Raw genomic sequence first — 21,918 nt, forward strand, 5'->3', positions numbered from 1 at the left:
CGAGACATATGACGTGCTACGACAACGACTACGACGAGGACGACAAGCGGGGGACAGGATTGGATTTGGTCTGTTAGGAGATGGAGATGGGTTCGTTTCCCTCTTGTTATGAGTTTGGAGTCGGTCGGTCGAGATCGGTAGGTGCGTGGAACCCGGGAGTTTATTTTATTTTTCCCTCTCCTTCCTCCCATTTATCCACGGAAGGATGGTAGGATGGAGTCGGCCCTTGGTATGTATGTAAGGTATGTTATGCTATGCCCATTCTGTATGAAACGAATCAGGCGGGATCAGGGATTCAGGGTAGTGGGCATAGGTTAGGACAGGTAGCCGTAATCATAATGGCATGAATAGGGAAAGTAACCACACAACGTATTTCCATCCCGTGATGGCACGTGCTATCACTTCTGATTCAATCGGTGACGTTTCTCATATTTTTCGATGATACCGTTCCGTAAGCGAGAGAGGAGGCGTGACCATGCCGGTGCGTACATGACGATCGTGTGACTAAATCCGACAGTTGAGTCACCCCGGGGCTTTTTTGTGCCCATGGGAAATACTACAACACTGTGGCAATATTTCTGCGGGGGCTGCCATGCGCGATAGAGATTGGTACCTAAAACGAAATGGTACTCGCTCATCAAAACCCGAACTCACACAACCAGGTGGGTTTGAGACGGATCACTACCGGGCGCAGAGTCAGCCGTGGTGCTGCTTCTCGCGGAAGCGTTCCTAGAGGGCTCCTTTCGCAAGGCTCACCCTACAAAATCAGGCTAGTCGGTAAACACATTACCGCTCTCTAAATAGCACATACGCTCCAGAAGAAGCAGCACGATACATCTATCTAGCCATCTATTAATACCGAAGACACTACCTAGACCTAATGGAGAGCGTTGAGACACTCTCACCCGCTAAGGTGGTACTATCCCGAACTGCTAACAAAAGACGTATCAGAATAACAGCACTTTTGGTTGTTGTCGAACCCCGACCTGGCTCGCTTGTCCTCCCTTGCTTAGATAGATCCTCAAGGAAGATTCCATAATCCCATCCACTAACACAAAGTCCCGAAGTATGAAATTCCTATACCACTGGAGTGAAATGAAGAAAAATGCCCAAACTCCTCAACAAATTCGACAAAGTCCAAGTTCAAATCCAACTACAGCCCACATCCCCTATCACTTCCCACCCCCCTTAGCGACCACTCTTCTTAGGCTTCCCCTTTGCCTTGGACCCCGACGCCTTCTCGGCAATGTCATTCGTCGGATAATGGCTTCCAGTATCATTGCCGTACAACTCCTGGTCGCCCTTCCCGCCCAGGGCCATGAACTCGTTTGGATCACGCTGCTCATCCGGCCTCGCCTCCTTCCTCGGCGCCGTCGCACTGGGATTGCCCGGGTTTTTGCTGTAAATCGGGACTTCCGGCCTCTGGGGGCCTCCAGGGACACGATTGGTGATCTGCACGGTATTGATGGAACTGAGCAGGGTGCGCTCCCTCGCCACGCCGCGACGACTCATCTCTAGCCCGGCCAGGCCGCTGACTAGGCCATTAGTGCTATCGTTGACCCCGGGCTCCTTCTGCGTCATCCACGGGTGGGCGAGACACTCGTCGATGGTGAAGCGCTTATCGGGGTCGACCACGAGCATCGAGTCGATGAGATCGACTGCGTGGTCGTCAGCAAAGCGGGCACAGGCTGCAGGCGAGGCGGTAAACACTTACGAGCTGGGTCACCGATCGGGTCCCAGTAGGGTGAGGGATAGTCAAATTTCCCCAGACGGATTTGCTCCGAGAGCGAATAGGGGAAGTCGGGGGTGTTGAGCTCGTCGGAAAAGGGAGGGAATCCGCAGAGACAGATGTAGAGCACCACACCCAACGACCAAATGTCAACAGCCTTGGTGTACTTGCGCTTCCTGCTGTCGGCGAGAATCTCAGGCGCCACATAGCTCGGCGTGCCGCAGAGCGTCGTGGTGAACGACTCTTCACCAATGATCTTGGCGAGGCCGAAATCAGCAAGCTTGACAGTTTGCAGGTTCTTGTCCACCATGAGGATATTTTCGGGTTTGATATCCCGATGGACTATATTGCGCTCGTGCTGCGATAATCTTTAGCTCGTTGCCGAGGGATGACAAAGGTAACATGAAACTTACAAGGTACTTGACTCCTTCAAACAGCTGGGTAAAGAGCCTACGGCATTCGGCCTCGGACAGCTTCGTCTTCTCGACAATGTAGTTGAAGAGTTCGCCCCCGGGCGCCAGCTCCAGCACCAGATACACGGCATTAGGTTCGTTGAACGTGTCCTTCAGGCACAGAACATTGGGATGGCTGACACCCATCAGCATGGCGATTTCCTGCTGCAGGCCTTCGTTCTTGGATCTGTCCTCCACGCCCGGGGTCTTGGTGAAGACCTTGACAGCATAGCGGCGGCCTGTCGACTTCTCGATGCACAAGTACACCTCGGCAAAGTGGCCCTTTCCCAGTTTGTCGACTAATTTATACTGCTGCAGGAAGGCGTTGGCGTGACGGTTCTTGGGATACCTGAAAATGAAGCGCGCCTTGTTGTCGACGAGCGAGATCTCGTCGTACTCCTTGAGCTCTCTCCGCTGATTCCGTCCAACTAGCGCATCGTTGACAAAGGTCCCGTTGGTCGAGAGGTCCTCGAGTATGGCAACCGTGTCATTGCCCTTGTGTTCAGTGAAGAGGAGGCAGTGGCGGTTCGATATTGACCCGCCGTCCACCGGAATGTCTGCTTCCATCAGTGCCATTCACAAAAGGATGTGCTCCCGGCAAATGACTTACCGCATTCGGGATGCCGTCCGATCAAGTACCCTCCGGACGGCAAACTGCTGGTTTTTTTGGGCTGTTCCTTGGGCGGTGCTCGTGGGATCCTTCTCCCACCCCTTTTTGAGATGGTTCCCGTCGAGACGGCGTCTGAAGGGGTATCCGGGAGCGGGCAAGTGTCCCTCTTCCTCAGCACCACGCAAGAACCTCCGTGGCGCGTGTCGAGGGGGAAAAGATAACCCCACACACCTTCCTTGACCTCGTCTTCGACCTCGTCGGACAGCGGAGCGTTGGGGTCTACATGCTGTTGGCTGAAGGCTTGCGTGTCCTGCGGCGGGGAGCTGAATGCAAAGGCTTGCGAGTAGTTCTCGTCCTCGTGGCGGCGTGTAGCCTGGTTAGAGCGGCCTTCGGGCGGTGTCGCTGTCGCTTCCTTGGAGAACTCATTGGTGCCTTCGCTGGCGAGGTTTGTCAATGGAGAGGGGAGCTGGTTTCTGGTTTGGACGGGCGTCTTGAGTCCGTCATTGTCGTCGACACGCTGAGAGAGCCGCTGCGAGCGGCGAGGCTTCTTGAACGAGTCTTGCTCCGCGTCGCCTGGCGAGCCCTGCAGCAAGAGTATTAATCGGCGGAGCATGAATGCGAATGTGACGCCATCAAGCGCAGGGTTCGAGTTAAAGACTGGCGGGTACCTACAGGGACGCGGGCTCTCTTCAGATGGCTGCCTTCAGACCGTGGAGCCATGGCGGGAAAGCGGGAATGAGCAATAGCTGCGGCGCAACCGGGCAGTTAAGTAGTCACCCGGGGTGGCGTGACGTGCAATTCACCAACCGCCGGTCAAGCAGGTGCGCGGGCAAGGGAGAGGTTGTGGTGTGGTGCCTAGTAAAGTGCCTGAACACTGGACGAGGCCTCGTGGGAAGGCTCAGCACCTCGTCTAGTGACCTCCCATGATTCGAGCTCAGAAAACTGAGCAGGACCGCGCTTCAACGGCCGCCCGCACGCTGCGCATCCCGCAGCACAGGCCTTGCTTATGGTTGCAGCGCTAGCAACCCCCTGGCTGTCAGTGCCGGGGGGACACTTACCAGGCTGAAAACCGTGTCGGGTCGGGGCCGAGGATGCCGTTTTCTGATTCCCCGAGCCATTCGCCCCAGCCTAGCTTCAGGCACTGCATCCAATAGAAAACTGACTTTGGGTCCCGCTTTGTGGCCTCTGCATACAGCGTACCCGGCTCTCCAAGGGAAGCTCAAAGCTCAACTCCACACAGGGAAACTCTCAAACTTCCCATCATCATCGTCGGTTTATACGATGGATGCCCGAGATGCGACGGTGACAATACAACATATGGATCGTGTTGGGAAGGACATGACTGGGAAATGGGATTCTCAATTGTTCCCACTTGGTCTGCTACTTCGTTTCAAGCGTGGAGGACCGATTCTGGGCTGTTGTCCCCCCACCCAGGTCTGGGAGCTGGATGGCCGGCCTCCTTATGAATCTACACGGTGGGAGCCGTAGTAGCCGCTGGCACCGTAGGTCGTAGCATGCACTCACCGGACAACTACCTTGCTGTATTGAGGCCTGCAGCCGCAGTTCCAGCCCGTTTCGGAGGGCACGAATCACAGTGTTTGCCTCGCACAACCTTCCGGCCATCTCCCCGTCGGCTGCTCTTAATTCAACGATCATTACCTGTTACTTCGCCGTCGAAGGGTCCCAAATCATCTACTCCTCCATCTTGAAAACAAAACGGACCTAGCGCTGGGACTGGAGCATCCCACAACTTCCGAGTACCATGAATGCCCATGATCTCTCGGACATCCCGGCTTTCGTACAGAGTCTACAAGAGTGGAAGCGGATAATTTTGGCTGCCCAGTCTCGAGCAGGGGAGCGCCCTCCCCCAAGGAAGCCTCGCGCTGAAACCGTCTTCGAGTTCAACCTCAGACGTATGGGAAGACGGGCCAAAATATCAACTGACCCCGGTGCTGCCCAGATGTGGACTTCGTTTGCCCCGTCGCCCTACCCCCCATGCGTCCAACCATTTTGTGATCTGACCAAAATCATGATCGATAATCTGCGTCTCGAGACTCACCATAGAGGCACTTACCTCATGCTGCGGTCAATTACCCCCCAGGATCGAATGACTTCCGTCATGAGTATCGTGGAAGACGAGAATGGCGAACATCTCCTGCTGCAGTTGTACCACCAAGAAGAGGAGAAAGGTGGCGCGGCAGAAGACATTCTTGTGAAAGGGATGGCGATGATCGTCAAGGAACCATACTTAAAAGGTGACATCCGATGGCGGTTACGGACTCCGTGTCGACCATCTCAGCGACATAATATTTCTGTCCGCGGGTGATGAACGAATTCCAAGTCGGTGGCAAAGAAGATCCGCGGAGCAAAACTTCACTGCCACGGCTTGGAAGACTAGGGGAAATGACAACTTCGGCAAGTCAAAGTTCCAGTCTGCCGTTGAATCGTAAGTCTTGGGTGAGCCACACTCGCCAGGACAAAACTCACCTGCATGGCAGTTACACGCAAGCTCTCGGCTGCTCCCCGACGGCAGAAGAGGCACACACTATCAAACTCAACCGCTCACTCGCCTTCCTGAAGACCAAGCAGTTCGACGCTGCCCTCTCTGATATCGAATCCGCAACAGCCGCTCCTAAGCCGGCTGAGAAGGCCCTATTCCGCAAGTCCCAAGCGCTGTACGATCTCCAGAGGTATCGAGAATGCTGCGAAGTTCTCAAGGTACTTCGTATGGAGTATCCCAACAACAACGCAGCCAAAGTTCAGCTCGATCGAGCGATCAAGCGACTTGCGGAACATACAAACGGCAGATACCAGTTTGCGCAACTGCACGCGGAAGCTGCCAGGCTTCGCCCACCGCATCTGGATCATGCGACATATATCGGTCCGGTGCATGTTAAAGCATCAGGGTCCCGTGGACGTGGGCTGTTCACATCAAGGGCGGTCAAGGCTGGCGATCTTCTGTTTTGTGAGAAGGCATTCGCGCACGCATTCGTCGACGAGGAGGGAGCGAGTGGTGGCATCCGTGATACTACTATCCTGATTGACGCGGAAGCCGACTCTGTGACCATGGGAGCACACCCAGACCTCATCAACATGGTGATACAGAAGCTTTACCGGAACCCTTCTTTGGCCCCAGTTATTACCGATCTCCATCACGGCTCGTACGAGCCCGTCGACACTTCTCATGTTGATAGCACACCAGTCGTTGACACGTAAGAACCCAGGTGCTATCCCCCAAACCCTGCAGAAGTTATGGCTAACGGCCTATTATATCAGGTTTCTTGTCCGGCGGATCATAGCCCTGAACGCCTTTGGTTGCCCCGTCTCGTCCCAGCAGCCTCACTCTCGTGCATTGAAACAAGACAGCCAAACTCGGCAGTTGGTGAACGAGCAGTTCCACTCTTGCGGTATCTGGCCAACGGCGTCGTACATCAACCACTCCTGCTATAGCAACACCTGGCGCTCCTTCATCGGGGATATGATGATTGTTCGTGCGACACAGGACCTCGCCTCTGACACCGAGATTACCTTTTGGTATCAGCTACCAACTACCGACGGCTACCTCGAACACCAGGGAAAGTTTCGGACCTGGAAATTCAAGTGCGATTGCGCAATGTGCCAGGATGCTCAACAGACGAGCGAGGGCATCTTCGCAAAGAGAAAGAGCCTTAGGGCCGATCTTGTGGGATGCATTCAGATCTTCAAGCAGACGAGCGCTGCTAAGGTTGGCGCCATCATCGCCGCGATAGCGGCTACGTATAAGCGACCCGCTCACGAAGTGCCTCGCCTAGCCGTGTGGGACATACAGCTAGCTCTGGCGGGGGCGTTCTGGCAGCATCTTCAGCCGATCGAGACTATCGAATTGGCACTGGGGGCTTTGGCGTCGCTTGGCTACGACATTGACGGCGGGAGTCTGCCGCGTAAGAGAAATACAACGATAGTGGTCAGGCGATGGGGATTGATGGTGAATGGTGTTATCAACTGTTGGATACTCCTGCGCGACGCCTACCGTTTGGCAGCACCTGACCTTGTTGGCCCAGCTGAGGGATATGCGAGGATCTCCTATAGGATCTGCGTTGGCGAAGCCGAGACGTTCGATGAGACGTATGGCAACCCGGGCTGGATTGGATAACAGCGGCCCGTGGAAAGCCCACAAGCCGCAGATCAGCGGCGGTTGCTTCCGCCCAAGGCCGTATATCCTATCATCAGCCGTCTTGTGGGAGTGGCTCTGCTGCCTGCTAGTCCAAGAGCCGCTTCTATAAGTTATAATCACACGGTTTCTCATAAGCCGAGTTGTGATATCATTGTGTTGCATCCACCTGGGCCGGTTTTTACTTAGTATATAGCAGTGGCCCGGGATTCGGTCACCAGACCAAGCAGCATGATTTGGGAGAGACTCTGCAAGAATGGAGCTTGTCTCGAAATGAAAGCACCTCACGGTATGCTCATTCGTGTCGAAACCAAGCCGATATTATCGGAATCACCGTGGGTAGGAGCTGAAAAGTGAGTGGGAAGTAAATATGGTTACAGTACTGTGCTAGGAGGATTGTTGATGGTCTTTGGATTGTGGAAGACAGGAGGAGGGTGCTGTTTGCGGCGCGTGCTGTGGGACCCGCAATGGCAGGGCCTCACACAGGCCACCCCACTTTCCTAATTTCAACTAGCGCCTACTCGCTTATCTTTCCGATTTGTGACTAGCGCCATCAGCACGTGATACTTCCCGCACAGAACATCCGCCCACAGTGAAGGAAAAAATGGCTTTGGATGCGGGGCACGGAAATTCTGCCTTTGTAGGCGAGGACAAGGAGGGCAAGGCCACGAAGAATCCCATCCCGCCGGTCCGAACCCTCCCACCGGGCGGCTATCCAGTGCCGTACGAATTCGAGGATACCATCTCTCCTCCAGCACAGTCCCAGGGACCCGTGTCGGTTCACTCGGCCTTGGACCGCAGCGATCGCGAGGAATACGCTAGTAATCGCTACGTCCGGAAAGTTCTCCACGGCGCGACCAAGAAACTTATTGAGCAGGTCCAATTCTTCGGCAACAAGCCGCCATCGAACCTCGAGAATACCTTCAAGATGGCTTCCCCGCAGCTCATCTTCGTCGACGGCTCGTTCGCCGAGCTGGCGCAGGAAATGGCCGACTACGTCCAGGTCGGCGAGCAGGTGAAGCCACTCCTCGAGAAGGAGCAGAATGAGGAGGCCCTTCAGGCAATCGTCAAAGCCTCGCATTACCTCAATTCGGTCCCCGAGAAGGAGTTTACGGGCGCCTACAATCTCCTCGTCCACCTGGTTCTGCAGTCCAAGGACCCCAAGAAGTACCTGCCCACCGTCTGCGGCAACCTTCTCAAGCCGATCACGTCGTCTCCGACCCACGGTTTCACCCTCGCCGCCAACGCCCTCAGTACAGTCTTCAACCTCCTCGACAAGACCAATCCGCTGCGGTACAATGTCTTCATGCAGATCATTCGATTTGTCCGGCAGCACGGCCAGTTCGACCTTCTCAAGCCCCGGTTACAGAATCTGGAGGGTTGGTTTGAGACGTGGGACACGGACGAGGAGGACCAGCGCAGGATGTATGTCGACGTGGCCGAGGCCGCCGCAGAGTCGGGTGACGATGAGTAAGTGACGATTTGGGGCCTCTAGTGTGCGGGCAAAAGACTGACTTGTCAATTACACAGGGAGGCGTACCACTACCTGATCAAGGGCCTTGCCACGTTGGACCGCGATGACCAGGAGGAAATTACCTCGGAGGAGGCCCAGAAGCTCTCCCTGAGAGCCGTCCGCATGGCGATCTCTTCCCCCATACGGTTCGACTTCCAAGATCTCCGTGCCCTTCCCAGCGTACAGGCGCTCAGCGACTTGCACCCAATCTACTCGCAGCTGCTCGACATCTTCACCGAACAGGATCTCGAGGACTACAACGACTTCAGAGACGAGCACGAGGGTTGGATCGAAAAGGAGAAGCTCGACCACGAGAAGCTACAGCGCAAGATGCGCCTGCTCACCTTTGCCAGCCTGGCCGCGAGCACGCCTAACCGCGAGATCCCGTACGCTAACATCGCCAAGGCCCTGCAGATCCCCTTGGAGCAAGTCGAGATGTGGACGATCGACGTGGTCCGAGCCAAGCTCGTCGAGGGCCGCCTCTCTCAGCAGCAAAAAGTCTTCCTGGTCCACCGGACAACGTACCGGGTCTTTGGCGAGAAGCAGTGGCGCGAGCTGGGAACCAGGATCGACCAGTTCAAGTCGGTCGTCGACCGGCTTACCGCCATGGTCCGCAAGGCGCAGGCGGATGTCGACGCCCAGCGTGAGCGGGAGCAACAGGAGCTCGAGCGCAAGCTCGCCAACGTGGGCATTAGCGGTGGCCAGGGCGGCGATCGTCGCCGTCAGCCGCCGAAGCAGCGCACCGATGATGATGACTAAAAGGAACAAAAAAGGTGGATCTGAACACTGGGAACGGGGAGCTTGGCCGCTTTTTGCTTGATTTTGGTCCGGAGTTGAACCAAAAGAGTGGAAGCTAGAGAATCCGTGGGTGCTTGTTTTTTCTCGCATGGGTAGATATCCAGGGCACCAATTATTTGCTGACTGGGCTTGGGTCTTGCACTTAAGGAAGGGGGGTGGACGGTTTGGTAATGCATTACTTTCCATGCAAATGTGTGGAATTGCACTCGGCACAAGGGGAAAATTGGTGCTTCTCTCCATTGGGGACTGGGCATTACTTTGTTGCTACTACAGATACAGTAGAACCGATGGTCTACAAAATGGAAACCCCATTAAAGAAAGCCAGCTTTCCAACTTGACACAAGGAAATGATGCTTAGGTAGGTAGTGTGTAAGAATAGGCAGCTCTCTCCTCTTCCTGACTGATGCTATCGCTCCGTTCCATCTACTAAAATCTACAAGTTATACAAGGACAACGAGGGAGCAATGGAAAAACAAAAAAGACGAAGGGAGATACGAGGCTGGGTCCACCAAGTCCTTTTTTTTTTTTTTTTTCTTTAAAATTTGTCCCCCAACACCTTCTTCAGCTTGGCTTGGGTGTCGGCGTACACCTGGTCCGGGGTAGACGTCGAGTTCACCTTGACCACGCGGCCCTCGGCCTCGTAGTGGTCCACGACGGGCATGCTGGTCTCGACAAAGGTGCGGAAGCGCTTGCGGATGCTCTCGGCGTTGTCGTCGGCGCGGCCGCTCGTCTTGCCGCGCTCCAGCAGGCGCCGTTCCATCTCGGCCTCGGGGCAGTCGTAGAAGAGCACCAGGCGGGCGGGGCAGACGACCTCCTCGAACTTGAGCGCCTGGTCCATCTTGCGCGGGAACCCGTCGATCAGGAACTTCTTGTTGCCGCCCGGCGCCGCCATGGTGTCGCGCATCGCCTTCTCCAGCAGCGCCACCGTCACCTCCATCGGCACAATGTCGCCGTTCTTGATGCAGTCCCGGATCAGCTGCCCGTACTGCGACCCCGGCCGGTCCTGCTCCGCCCGCAGCAGGTCGCCCGCCGAGAAGTGCGTGAAGCCGTAGTCGCGCACCAGCCGCGCGCACTGCGTGCCTTTGCCCGCGCCCGGCCCGCCGAGGACGAAGATGACCGTTACGTCTTGGGCCGAGAAGGTCGGGGTGGTTTTCTGGGTAGGAGGCATTTCTGACGTTCGGGGGAAAAAAGGGGGGGAGGGAGCATGTGGTTAGCTTGGAATTGGAGATTTGGGGGGAGAACGGGGATGGGGTAGAGATGGAGGATGATGATGGAGGTGGTTTGTGACAGAGGACTCTGTCGGCGTGGCCCACAGTCTCCCTGAGGGGTCCCGAGTCTCAAGCCCATTAAATGCGCAGCTTTTCCGGTATCTTGTGAAACCCCACGCCAGAACTTGCCATCTCCTTCCAGGCCTCTCTCGTCCCCTCCGTCCTGATGGTGTTCAAGCTTGAGACGACTCACCTTTTCGCCGATTAACTAGCAGGATATAACCGCCAGATCCCAGCGCGATAACGATCAGGAACGGCCAGAACTTGACCTGGTTGTTGTTGCCCCTGGGGGGAGGAGGTGGTGGTGGAGGGGTGGTGTGGTTGCCTTGCGAACTGGCGCTGTACGATCGTTGGGGGGTCGGCTGCCGGCGGAGGAAGGATGACGGAGACTTGGTGCCGGCGCAACTTGAGCGAGCCCGTGTCGAGGAGGAAACCTGGCGACGAAGCGCGAATTGTTGTTGTTGCTGCTGCTGGAACAGCCTCGAAGGGGTCAAGGTAGGACCGCGCGCGCCGTTGCGCATCAGCTGCCGCAAGGCTTGGCGTCCGCAAGCATTCGCAGCCATTGTGTTTCGTTCCAAGGTCCTGCACGATGACGCCGCTTCTTCGCTCGCTCAATTGGCCCTCTCAAGACGTGAATGCGGCAAACCAGTCCCTTTCGCCAGCCGTTGGCTCCGGCCAAGTTTACGTGTAGGTTGTTAGTGCAGGGGTGGGAGACAGACGACGGCGCTGGAAATTTTAAGATTTTGTTAGTGTCGCACCATGTCATCTCATCTCGGACAGGGGTCGACGATCAACAGCCCGACCCCTGACCCTCGACCCCCTCCACACAGGGGACGAGGCTTCTTGCAACACTAATGCAGTTCTTGTTGTAGCTACAACAACTAACAACCTTGTCTAATCAAGCGCTAGGAATCGCCTGGTAACAGTCCGGCAGCTAGAAGATTCTTTGGCGATAGCACCGGAGTGTTGAAACCTAAGACAGGGCATCTCCGGCATGGAACGCCGATAACCCGCTTATACACGCAGTCGAGTCCGCCACGCTGGACGCGGATGCCATGTGCAGTTCTGACGAGGCAATTTGAATTTGGAAATTTCTCAGCATCTGTCTCGTAACCCAGCCCATCCAAGTCAATCGACCACATCCACAGGCCATGCTCGCCGAGCATCATCAAAGTTAGTTTACACGTTCCCCTAGACCCAGCCCATTAGATGTAAAGTGCCCGATCCCTGCTCAGTTTGGTATCCGCCCCGCAACGCCATTGGTATGTCCGAGGATATATATATATAAAGATAACACAAAGGAAAAAAAAGGAGACGGCCTCAGCGGCAGCTCAGCTGTCTTTATAGAAGAGAAAGAATAACACATCTATGCAACACCAGGGCTCGATTTGCCCCGGCTCCAACATCTGCCGAGGCTACCCGTATCGCGGGATATCAAAGGTTGTCTGTGTCGGCGGAGGACTCTTGATTGCTTGTCCGGCGTAGGCACCCGGGATCGGAACAGCTTCGTACTGTTGCTCGCCCTCGGCCACGGGCCCGTGTTCGTTCACTCTCGCGGTGGGCGCCGAGGGGGACGTGGGTGAGAGGTCGGCTACGGATGGCGGCTTATACCCAGCCTTTGGCGTTGCCGGTGTGGCGGGGTTGGCTTTTGACGGCGGCGCTTGGAGCTTAAAGGCCGCCTGCTGGGGAGTGAAGGACGACTGGGGAACGATGAGGCCCTTCCCGCCGGGCGTAAATGGCGAAGCGCCCTCCTCGATGTCACCCAGGGACTTGTAGGTGGACGGCGGGAAGCGCGGCGAGAGCGCATACTGAGAGAAGGCGGGCGACTTGGGCCCGAAGCCGGGCGTGTTCGGAGCCGACTGGGTTCGCAGCTGAGCGAGGTAGAGATCGGATCGGGCCTTGTCGCGCATGTCCATCGACTTGTGGAGCTTGCGCTTGGACCAATAGCGGTAGAAGACGATGCTGTAGAGCATGATGCTGATGATCTCGATGACCAGCTCGATGATGATGCAGATCAGCGTCCAGTCTTGCAGGCGGCAGACGAGGGCGTAGTCGACCTCCTGCGCCTGTCCTTGGAGAGTAGAGCGGCGATTGTGCACACACGCCCAGCCCCACATATCCTTGTTCCCGCTGTTGCTCCTCGAGTGCTGCAGGATGCCCGCAGCCACCGCCCACATGGCCATGCTGAAAATGAACCAGCCGACGGCGAAAAGGGTGTAGTAGACGCCGACTTTCTCTGCCCTCTTGTGCCCGCCACGGCAGTAGCCGACGAAGACGCCGATGCAGATGATGAGTGACACGCACGCGCAGGCAAGCACCACAATCTGGGGCCAGAGAGCCATGTCACGAGACCAGGGTTCGAGAGTGCTAAGAGCTGGTAGGGCCCTGGTGGCGTTGAAGATGGCGAACGAGGCTGCGAGCATGGACAGGATGATGAGACTGCAGCTGAAGCTGACGCCCCGTAGTGCGAACTTAGCCATGCGTACCCGCGTCTTGATCCTCTGTAGACATTGTTAGCCCCGCGTCCTCTGGCTGACACCCCGCGAGAGCAGCTTACCAGATCCCTCGCCTGGTTCTTCTCCGTGTGCTTTTCCCTTTCCTCCAATACCTGCTCCTCCCTGAAGGTGGGGCTCAGGGGATTCGAGAGACCGCGGCCGGGTGTCCCGGGTACCTTCATGGCGCTCTTCAACGGTGACTTTGGTGTCTTGGGCATTGCGACAGACTCTCTATTTGCTGCGGCCCCGATGTACCCGAAACCAACATCTCCTGGCTCGGCATGGTTGGATTCTGACCTCTCGGAGAACGGAAGGTTCCGTGGCTCGATGGGCGAGTGAACAGCGGTCGCTTCGGCAAACCGCGGCGTCCTGGGGGGCTTCGCTAGGGACGACGATGTGGATGTTGAGTCCGTGGTGGACACGGAGCTAGCAGACATGGTCCGGATCGGCGTGAGGTTCAGGGCCATTGGCCGCTTCTTCTCGTCGGCGCCCATGGCTGGCAAACGACGGACACGACAGCTGTTGGCTTTGGATTGTTGCGCGTATAGACTATAGAAAGGAAAGCGAAGTGAAGAGACCAGTCTTCGGCTTCAGACAAACACGAGCTATGTACGACAGAACAGACACGACGAGAGGTGCTGAGGCCTGTGGCAAGCTTTGGGCAGAAGGAAACCAAGGGAAGGGATGGTGATATGAGAGTCCAGCTGCCAGAAGAAGAGGGTTCCCGGAACGGGGAGGCGCCTTCTGGGGGCGAAGAAGGTTTTGAATAGCCGCTCTGCAACGAAGAGAGACACCACCCGGCTTCTGCGGGATCCGCTGCCACATGGGACTGTAAGTGAGTGGTCCGATGGATGGGAGCAGTGGGGACACCTACACTGAGCAGGGGGGGAGAGTGCTTGCTTGGGGTACGGCCAAAGCTGATAGGACGGAGGATCGAGCTGCCAATAAAGCCCGGCGACTCGTGAAGGGAAATAGACGCCCACCGGGGTGACGGAGCGACACTGGACGGGTGCTACGTGATGCCGGGCGGCCAAAAGAGCGACCTCGGGCTGCAGGTACTGGTGACAGGGACGAGGCACGCGCAGGAAAATGGCTCAATGCGTAGCTGCGTCCGTTTTGAAGAATGAGGCTCGTGGACACGTATACGCACAACGACGAGTCGCACCTGGGAGGGAGAGGAAAGGAGGAGCGAGGCCCGAAGCAGAGGGAAGGTCTAGATAAGCGGTAGAACGCTTAGGAGGGTGGTAGCCGAGGAGGGGAGGGGTTGGATTCTCAATATAGCAAAAGAACGCCTTCAACGGGCCGCGGGTGGCGGTACCGATGTGCGTGCATCCCGCGGCGGACGAGGGACATACTGCGGTAGTGGTCTGGAATACTTCCAACCGTGGAAGAGCCGCGACGACTTGAACATGTGGATTGCCGGAGACTTCCACCCAGACAGTGCGCCTCTGGGCCTACGAATCCCACTCGGGTCCCCTTGTTAAGCACGCTCATGTCGGCCGAAGAATGGCTTTCATTTCGAATGTCGAGGCGAGTCAACTGCTGTACTTTGGCGCCATCGAGTCACGCAACCGGGACTCGCAACTGGGAGTGAGCGGAATCTATTGGGCGAAGGCGGCTGGGAGACAAGGGCCAGTTCTGCCGAATTAGAGGAAGCCCTGACCTTGTTCTCGGAGGGCGGGCTGGCCAAGCATCTGATGGAGGGGTTATCGGATCTGTGGTTGGGCGGCTAGGTCGACAATTTGCAGCTGCCGGCCGAGCCCTTGTCGTCCATCTACCACCCGTGCAGCCAATCATCGGTTCCCTGTTGGCTGGGGTGCAATGGCGTGGAAAACAGGCGCCCAATCAGCACCGTGGTTTCCGTGACCGAGCTGTCGGTCATGCAGGTGGGCGGTAAGCCGTGCCACACAGAGACCTCCCCTACCCAGCACCAAAGGGCGCGAAGCGAAGCTGCTCGCTCCCATGGACAATGTCGTCCATGCGAGCTGCCACTCGCGCAAGGTGACACCAAGCGCAGCTCGATGCCTTTTCTATCCCGCCCTTCCCCCGCCCTTTCAGTCCGGTAATTTCTCTGGACTTTGGAGGTCTTTAACGTCGTAGGGCCGTTGCTCGGGCCTTCGGTCGCTGTCACCTTCAGTTACTGGCGACCTCAGAAGGCATACGTAACACGGTCAGTGGCACAAGTACCCCTACCTGTTCGCTGATTTGGAATACCCGCTCTCCCAGACCCGAACGTGCGGACGGATATAGTCACTTTAATTATTGCACCGAAAATCCTGATGCAGTCAGCAGCTGCTACGAATCACTTCAATTTGGATGAACAGCAGCTAATTGAGTCCAGAATCGACGAGAGGTGGGTAAAGTGGTGGGCAAAATCCTGGAAAGTAGAACCCGAGGTGCCGTAGAGACTCGTCCCGTGCATGATCACCTCAACCCCCAACCAGAGTTTTTGCTCACCACAGTCTGTATTTTTAGGCCTCTCTTCGATATTGTGACGATATCAGCGGGCGGGCGGCGAGATCTCATAAATTAGCCCCCATTCACCATCACAGGTACTGCTCCACGTAGATGCAACGGCACCTAGCAGGCTTGCAACTCGAGTTAGCTAATCAGCGCAATGGCTCGGCGAGCTGCAAGTGTCTGCCCATCACACACACCCATCCGCGCTGCAGGAGCGCTACTGTACTAATTATATAGCACCCACAGTGGTGAGGACAACTTGGAAAACAAGACTTGGTCTTCCCCACGGTTGTGTCATGGCTGACTACGCAAGCAGCCCTTCGCTACCGTGGGACGGCCCATGCGAAAGGAATCCGACCGCTCATGAACCGAGCGCTGGTTGAAGTCGTTACTATCGATCAGACCGCTCCTTTGCATCGGAAAGCTACCTCAGATAGATTAACCCAGGTCCGTGACCTTGGAAAGTCAAGGGCGGGGCCTCCTCGTGGCGTTGGAGGCGCCGATCATTGTACAGTATCTCGGATTTCCCCGAGAAGATACAATTGACAGTGGTATCAACAACATCCGTCCTTCCTGCTCCGGAAGCCCGGCTGCTCCTTGTCCCGGTGGCAAGACCAGTCTCGAGCTGTGACTCAGCCTGCGGTGTTTCGCAAGAGCTGAATTCCTATGCTGCGTGTCGGTGGCTGGTTGTGAGGCGAGGCGCTACCCCGACGGCAACAGGGCCATTCACCAACGGGCTTAGATCTGGCCCAAGTCATGCTCAAGAACGTACGGCGGCCTTACGCGACACAGTAAGTTCACGAGGAACCTCCCGCGACGTTGCGCCACAGGTTGTGTTTCTGAGGAATCATCAACTTGAAGGCCGACGTGGGGGCTGAGCAATGAAACGGCGGCCAGCTTCCCGCCCTTCGCGATAGGGTTTGTCTATAAACCTGGGATCGAGCGGCACTGCGTTATCATGCGGGAATGATCGAGTAGTCTTTCTGGACGTCTTGCTGTCCGACTTGTGATGAAACAAACTACCAGGTAGCACAACAGGTGCATCACTTTTGACGCTCTTATAGTCCGGCCCGGCTGCGAGTTTGGCTTGCTCGTAATGACCGGTTGGCACTTGCTGTGGAGCCAGAAAGTAGTTTACGGAGTATGCCCGAGAGAAACGCACATCAGCCCGAGATGAGTTACGCCTGGCCGCGAGGCTTCAATGGAAAACCTTCTCCACTCAGTCTTTTGAGGCACACAGCCGGCTCCTATCATTCGCCCATCATCGGCGGAAACCACACATCACGGTTTGGGCACCGTTGAGTGTTTGCATTGCAAGAGCGCCTTGAATTTATGGGCTGGGCTCTCTGTTATATGTTGTCATCGCGACGCAGTAACGGAATGTATTTCCAAGGTAACAGGAGGGGTGCTTTGCCAGAGAAGAAAAGATCAAGACATAGAATAAGAGAGCTGGGGCCAAAAGGAAAAGAAGGAGAAAAGAAAAGAATAAAAGGATCAAAATTCAGAGTGAAAAGGAAGAGTCATGTTCAGAGAGAAGAGAGGAGAATTAAGGACCCCATCCCATTCCTAGTAGTATCCAGAAGAGCTGAAGCCCGTCTGATATCGAGCTTGGCTTAGCTGGGTTGAGCCCGTGAGCTCTCAGACGTTCCTTTCCGGAAAAAGTACTTAGCAAGAGTATTGAGATGTCCTACCCAGATCCGGATCCTGGGGGTCACCGTAACTGCTTTCGCAGACAATAACAATATCATAGCCGAGTCAACTTCCAGGCCGTTGTTCCTTTATCACTCTTATCGGCCAACGTGGGGCAAAAGACGCTAGTCTTGATGTGGACTAGCGCCAATACACCTCCAGCAATCAGTCGGCAAGGATTGTGAGTCGCAAGCCTATGACTGCACACGAAAATCGTGAGAAATATCGACTACGGGTCATTCTTGTACAACTGTCTTCTCGCAGAGGGCACTCCACCGTAGCCGACCGATCACCGATTTCGGGTATCGAATATCGAATCCAGACCTAAAGGTCTCGGCAACTGCATTCAAGGCACAGCCACCAAATCAACAGAGGAGGGGCCAGAGAAAAAAAAAAAAATCACCAGCTACCCCGCGAAGCGAACCATCATGTCGGCCAACGGTGACAAGTTCGGCAACGACATCGAGTCCGAATCCGACTCTGGCAACGAGTCACAGATCGAGGCTCAGGACCATTCAGACAACGAGGTCACTGAGAGGCCCATCAAGCCTGCACTGAAAAAGACACCCGCCCCTGCTCCCGTCGTCCAGCGGCCGCCGCTCCCGCCCCAGACGGACCCTAAAGACCTCGACATCAAGAGCCTGAACCCCCTCACCCCCGAGATTATTGCGCGGCAAGCGACCATCAACATTGGCACAATTGGCCATGTCGCTCACGGAAAGTCGACTGTTGTAAAGGCCATCTCGGGTGTGCAGACTGTTCGTTTTAAAAACGAGCTGATCCGCAATATTACCATCAAGCTCGGATACGCCAACGCTAAGATTTACAAGTGCGACAATCAAGAATGTCCGCGGCCAACGTGCTATCGGAGTTACAAGAGCGAGAAGGAGGTTGACCCTCCTTGCGAGCGGGAAGGATGTACTGGTACATACAGGCTACTACGTCACGTCTCGTGAGGCTCTCCCTGTTGCCTTTCCATTGGATGTCTTTTTTGGCAAAGGGCTAACTGAGAGACTAGGTTTGTCGACTGCCCTGGCCACGATATTCTCATGAGTACCATGTTGTCGGGCGCTGCCGTCATGGACGCGGCACTGCTGCTCATTGCTGGAAATGAATCCTGCCCTCAACCACAGACGTCTGAGCACTTGGCGGCCATCGAGATTATGAAGTTGGACAAGATCATCATCCTTCAGAACAAGGTCGATCTCATGCGGGAAGAGGCAGCCAAGCAGCATTACGAGTCCATCCTCAAGTTTATCCGGGGCACCGTGGCCGGCAAGTCCCCCATCATCCCCATCTCCGCCCAGCTCAAGTTCAATATCGACGCTATCAACGACGCCATCGTCAACACCATCCCCATCCCCCCAAGAGATTTCTCCATGGATCCGCACATGATTGTTATTCGGTCTTTCGATGTCAACAAGCCTGGTGCCGAGATCGAGGAGCTTAAGGGTGGTGTCGCCGGTGGCAGTATTCTGCACGGTCTGCTCAAACTCGGCGACGAAATCGAGATTCGGCCCGGTATCGTGACGCGTGACGACAAGGGCGACCTCAAGTGCACGCCCATTTTCAGCCGCATCGTCTCACTCAACTCGGAAGCCAACGATCTCAAGTACGCCGTCCCTGGTGGCCTGATCGGCGTCGGTACCCGCATCGACCCTACCCTCTGCCGAGCCGATCGTCTGGTCGGTTTTGTGCTCGGACTCAAGGGCCGCCTGCCCGAGATCTACAGCGAGATCGAGGTCAATTTCTACCTGCTCCGTCGCCTGCTTGGTGTTCGGACTGCCGACGGCAAGCAGGCCAAGGTTGACAAGCTTGCCAAGAATGAAGTCATCATGGTCAACATCGGTTCTACGTCGACGGGTGCCAAGGTTGTGGCCATCAAGAAGGATGCCGCCAAGCTTCAGCTCACAAGTCCGGCCTGCACGAATATCGGAGAGAAGGTTGCCCTGAGCAGACGTATTGAGAAGCATTGGCGTCTAATCGGCTGGGCCACTATCGCAGCGTAAGTACTTTACATTTCTCCTCTGACACCGCGACGGTCGTATCGCTAACGGATAGACGTACAGTGGTGTGACGCTTGAGCCCAGTACCAAGTAGACGCAATTTCCCTTCTGCATGTGCGAAAACGAGAAGATATGAGCTACGAGTGGCCGGCGACTGGGGTATTTGCATACATAGCTGATAGGAAAATGATATTCGCCATTGCCCAAGCAATGAGCCCCCTATTGAGTTGATGGTTGTTCTGTGACGAGCAAAAATTGGAACATTTGTTGATAACGCAATGCCCGGCGTTTGTTACCCTGGCGAATAATGGAAATGGAGTCCCACCCGTACGCAAAAGCATCGCGGTAATAACATGTATATACAGGGTGGTGCTTATATACGATCCGGCTCCGTTGTGATTGTGTTCGAATGGTCCGTCCGAATACCACATACCTAATTAGAGGACGACTGCCAATACATAACAGGGGATCTGCCAATATCCGTGTCCTTAGCTGCCGCATGGATGCCCATCACCGGATCAGGATGGCCTCAAGCTAGCTGGACAACTTAATCCCAAACCTTTCTCTTAAGCATCACGGTCTATCCCACCTTGCCTGTCCCACTTGGGTTGTATCATTTCCTCACCTTCCGCGCGTGCTTCACCAGGTTCTCAATCACGCCCTCAAACGCCTCCCGGTCACCAATCTTCTCGTCCGTCCTCTTCTGCCAGTATTCCAGCACGCCGCGCGCCGTCACCTGCATCGCCTCGAGCCGCTTGACGTGCGCCCTCAGCTCGCCGTCCGTCATGCCGTTGAGCGCCGCGTCCGTCATCATGCACTTCTGCCGCGCCGAGACGAGGTCGAACAGTCTCTCCGGGTCGATCCTGCTGCTACTACCACCACCGCCACCACCACCACCACCACCACTACTTCCACCACCACCAATCCCGCTATCGCTCGCCGCCTTCTTCCCCTTGCCTCCCCCTCCCTGCCCGGAGAAAGGCTTCAGGTTGCCCTGCGAATCGACCGACGTCGTCGAGGTGGGGCCCCCGCTACCCCTGGCGCGGGACAAGCCCCTGGAGTCTGTCGACGCCCTCCTGAGCGAGCCCGAGGAGGACGCCCGGCGGAGGTGGAGCGAGGGCAGGACGAGCTTCTTCTGCTTGGATGAGGCGGGGAGGATCTCGTCCAGGTCGATGGGGACGCCGAGGGAGACGAGGAAGAGGCGGCGGATGCGGGAGCGGATCCAGTCGGGCGGCTGGAGAGGGGGCGGAGCGACCAGTTGGGACCAGAGGGAGGCGGAGCGCGGGGTGAGGAAGACGGGGTTTTCCTTTGTGGATAGGGATGGGAGGGGAGGTATGGAGTCGGGAGGTGGGAAGAGGGCGTCGAGGTAGGGGGCTGTGAGCGAGTGGATCTCAGGAGGGTCGAGGTCTTCGAAGGAGGGGACGGGCTGAGAGGGCGGCGTTTAGTGACCTAGCTAGGCTGGGTTTTTTTTTTATTTTTATTTTTTTAAAAAAAGAAAAGGGGGGAACTTACAAAGGATAGGGTTGGGATGGCCGGGGTTGCGGGTGGTGGAGGCGCGGGAGCGGGAGCTTCTTGCGCTTCTTGGAAGCCGTCGTCAAAGTCGCCAAAGTCGCCGTCCTCGTCTCCCTCTTCGAAATCGTCAAAATCGTCGCCGAATTCGTCATCCCCGTCGTCTCCTCCCCCCTCCTCGGGGGCGGTGACGGCGCTTTCGGGGCCTGACAATCCAGGACTTAACGGAGAGCGTTTCAGAGCAAGCGATGATTTCCTTCTTGAGCGTGGCGTTGTGGAAGGAGTACTTAGAGATGGTGATATTGGAGTATCTACGCAGGAGAGGCCAAAGTCAATATAGGCTATGGAAGACAAAATGAGCGTGGGGGAGAAGGCGTCCGGCACAGAAAGAGGCAGGCTACGCGTCCGTACCATTTGCTGCTTCTCCGCCCTTTTCCACCCTCTGCCCGTCCGCCTTGACGAGTAAGTCGGGATGCGGGTCCGACTTGTGCCTCTGCTCAACCTCGGGATGTGTTACTGCGCCTTCGGCGTCCGGTGTCTCCTCCACCACGGTCTTAGGAATGGGATGCCCGCCAGGGTTCGGTGACCTGGCCGCATTCTCGGACTCAGACGGTGACGGGTCTTCCGAGTCGGGAATAATAGCTATCTCATCCGGCTCCGCATCCTCCTCCCTCATACGATAGGCCTGTGTGCCGGGGACTTCCCCGTACGCCGGCTTGTCGTCAACCCTCTCGACCCTGGTCCGCGGGATAGGCGAGGTCGGGACGGGAGAGGTCGGGTAGGGCCCGGACTGAGCATCCGAGAAGTGCTCTTCGGAGTCGGATGTCTCTGCTAGAAGACAATCAGCCATCTGGTGATCGACACAGGGTGAAATGGGAAGGGGGGACTGTGGGGCAACGCTGTTTGGCAGTACCTAGCTCATGGGCACCCGAATCACGGATGTCTGGCCCAACAGGGGGCGAGAGACTGTCGCGCCGTTCCGGCATTGTGGGCTGGCAATATCAAGCAAAGTTGTGTTTTGCTGGAATGGTTTCTGTTTGGTTTGACCCGCAGGCCCACAGAGAGAGCAGGCGGCCAAGATCAGGACAGCAATTGAGGCCTTGATCCGGCTTTGAGGGAATGTGCGTAAAGAGGGTTCGACTACTGGAGCTTCAAGGTCGCACTCTAATGCACGTTCAAACAGACTGGTGCAGGGTCAAAGTCCTAGGTTGGGTATGCATACATGCCCCGTTTCGTAAC

The 21,918-nt window shown here is 56.2% G+C and overlaps 7 protein-coding genes across 7 annotated transcripts; 3 read left to right on the forward strand and 4 right to left on the reverse strand.

Annotated features, from left to right (window-relative positions):
- Positions 1-1,188: 1,188 nt before the first annotated feature.
- Positions 1,189-3,511, reverse strand: DUN1 (serine/threonine protein kinase; the record flags this gene model as incomplete). The annotated part of the gene is made up of 5 exons (XM_071056105.1): positions 1,189-1,658; positions 1,715-2,087; positions 2,143-2,738; positions 2,792-3,374; positions 3,464-3,511. The coding sequence occupies 5 exons, from the start codon at positions 3,509-3,511 to the stop codon at positions 1,189-1,191; spliced, it is 2,070 nt and encodes a 689-aa protein (XP_070912206.1).
- Positions 3,512-4,553: 1,042 nt separating this feature from the next.
- MFIFM68171_00684 (SET domain-containing protein) lies at positions 4,554-6,923 on the forward strand (the record flags this gene model as incomplete). The annotated part of the gene is made up of 4 exons (XM_071056106.1): positions 4,554-5,062; positions 5,190-5,237; positions 5,290-6,003; positions 6,068-6,923. 4 exons carry the CDS (start codon positions 4,554-4,556, stop codon positions 6,921-6,923), a joined length of 2,127 nt encoding a protein of 708 aa, XP_070912207.1.
- A 622-nt stretch (positions 6,924-7,545) lies between these two features.
- Positions 7,546-9,213, forward strand: MFIFM68171_00685 (Eukaryotic translation initiation factor 3 subunit M; the record flags this gene model as incomplete). Its single annotated transcript, XM_071056107.1, has 2 exons — positions 7,546-8,411; positions 8,472-9,213. The coding sequence occupies 2 exons, from the start codon at positions 7,546-7,548 to the stop codon at positions 9,211-9,213; spliced, it is 1,608 nt and encodes a 535-aa protein (XP_070912208.1).
- Positions 9,214-9,787: 574 nt separating this feature from the next.
- Positions 9,788-11,083, reverse strand: URA6 (bifunctional uridylate/adenylate kinase; the record flags this gene model as incomplete). Its single annotated transcript, XM_071056108.1, has 2 exons — positions 9,788-10,422; positions 10,714-11,083. 2 exons carry the CDS (start codon positions 11,081-11,083, stop codon positions 9,788-9,790), a joined length of 1,005 nt encoding a protein of 334 aa, XP_070912209.1.
- Positions 11,084-11,935: 852 nt separating this feature from the next.
- On the reverse strand, positions 11,936-13,509 carry MFIFM68171_00687 (Hyphal anastamosis-8 protein; the record flags this gene model as incomplete). Its single annotated transcript, XM_071056109.1, has 2 exons — positions 11,936-13,021; positions 13,078-13,509. The coding sequence occupies 2 exons, from the start codon at positions 13,507-13,509 to the stop codon at positions 11,936-11,938; spliced, it is 1,518 nt and encodes a 505-aa protein (XP_070912210.1).
- A 4,083-nt stretch (positions 13,510-17,592) lies between these two features.
- Positions 17,593-19,264, forward strand: GCD11 (eukaryotic translation initiation factor 2 subunit gamma; the record flags this gene model as incomplete). Its single annotated transcript, XM_071056110.1, has 3 exons — positions 17,593-18,116; positions 18,183-19,169; positions 19,234-19,264. The coding sequence occupies 3 exons, from the start codon at positions 17,593-17,595 to the stop codon at positions 19,262-19,264; spliced, it is 1,542 nt and encodes a 513-aa protein (XP_070912211.1).
- Positions 19,265-19,783: 519 nt separating this feature from the next.
- On the reverse strand, positions 19,784-21,665 carry MFIFM68171_00689 (Death domain-containing protein; the record flags this gene model as incomplete). Its single annotated transcript, XM_071056111.1, has 4 exons — positions 19,784-20,596; positions 20,683-20,990; positions 21,091-21,510; positions 21,593-21,665. The coding sequence occupies 4 exons, from the start codon at positions 21,663-21,665 to the stop codon at positions 19,784-19,786; spliced, it is 1,614 nt and encodes a 537-aa protein (XP_070912212.1).
- Positions 21,666-21,918: the final 253 nt, after the last annotated feature.

Source organism: Madurella fahalii (genome assembly GCF_045866475.1).
Source record: "Madurella fahalii IFM 68171 DNA, scaffold_1, whole genome shotgun sequence".
Classification (NCBI taxonomy): Eukaryota; Fungi; Ascomycota; class Sordariomycetes; order Sordariales; genus Madurella; species Madurella fahalii.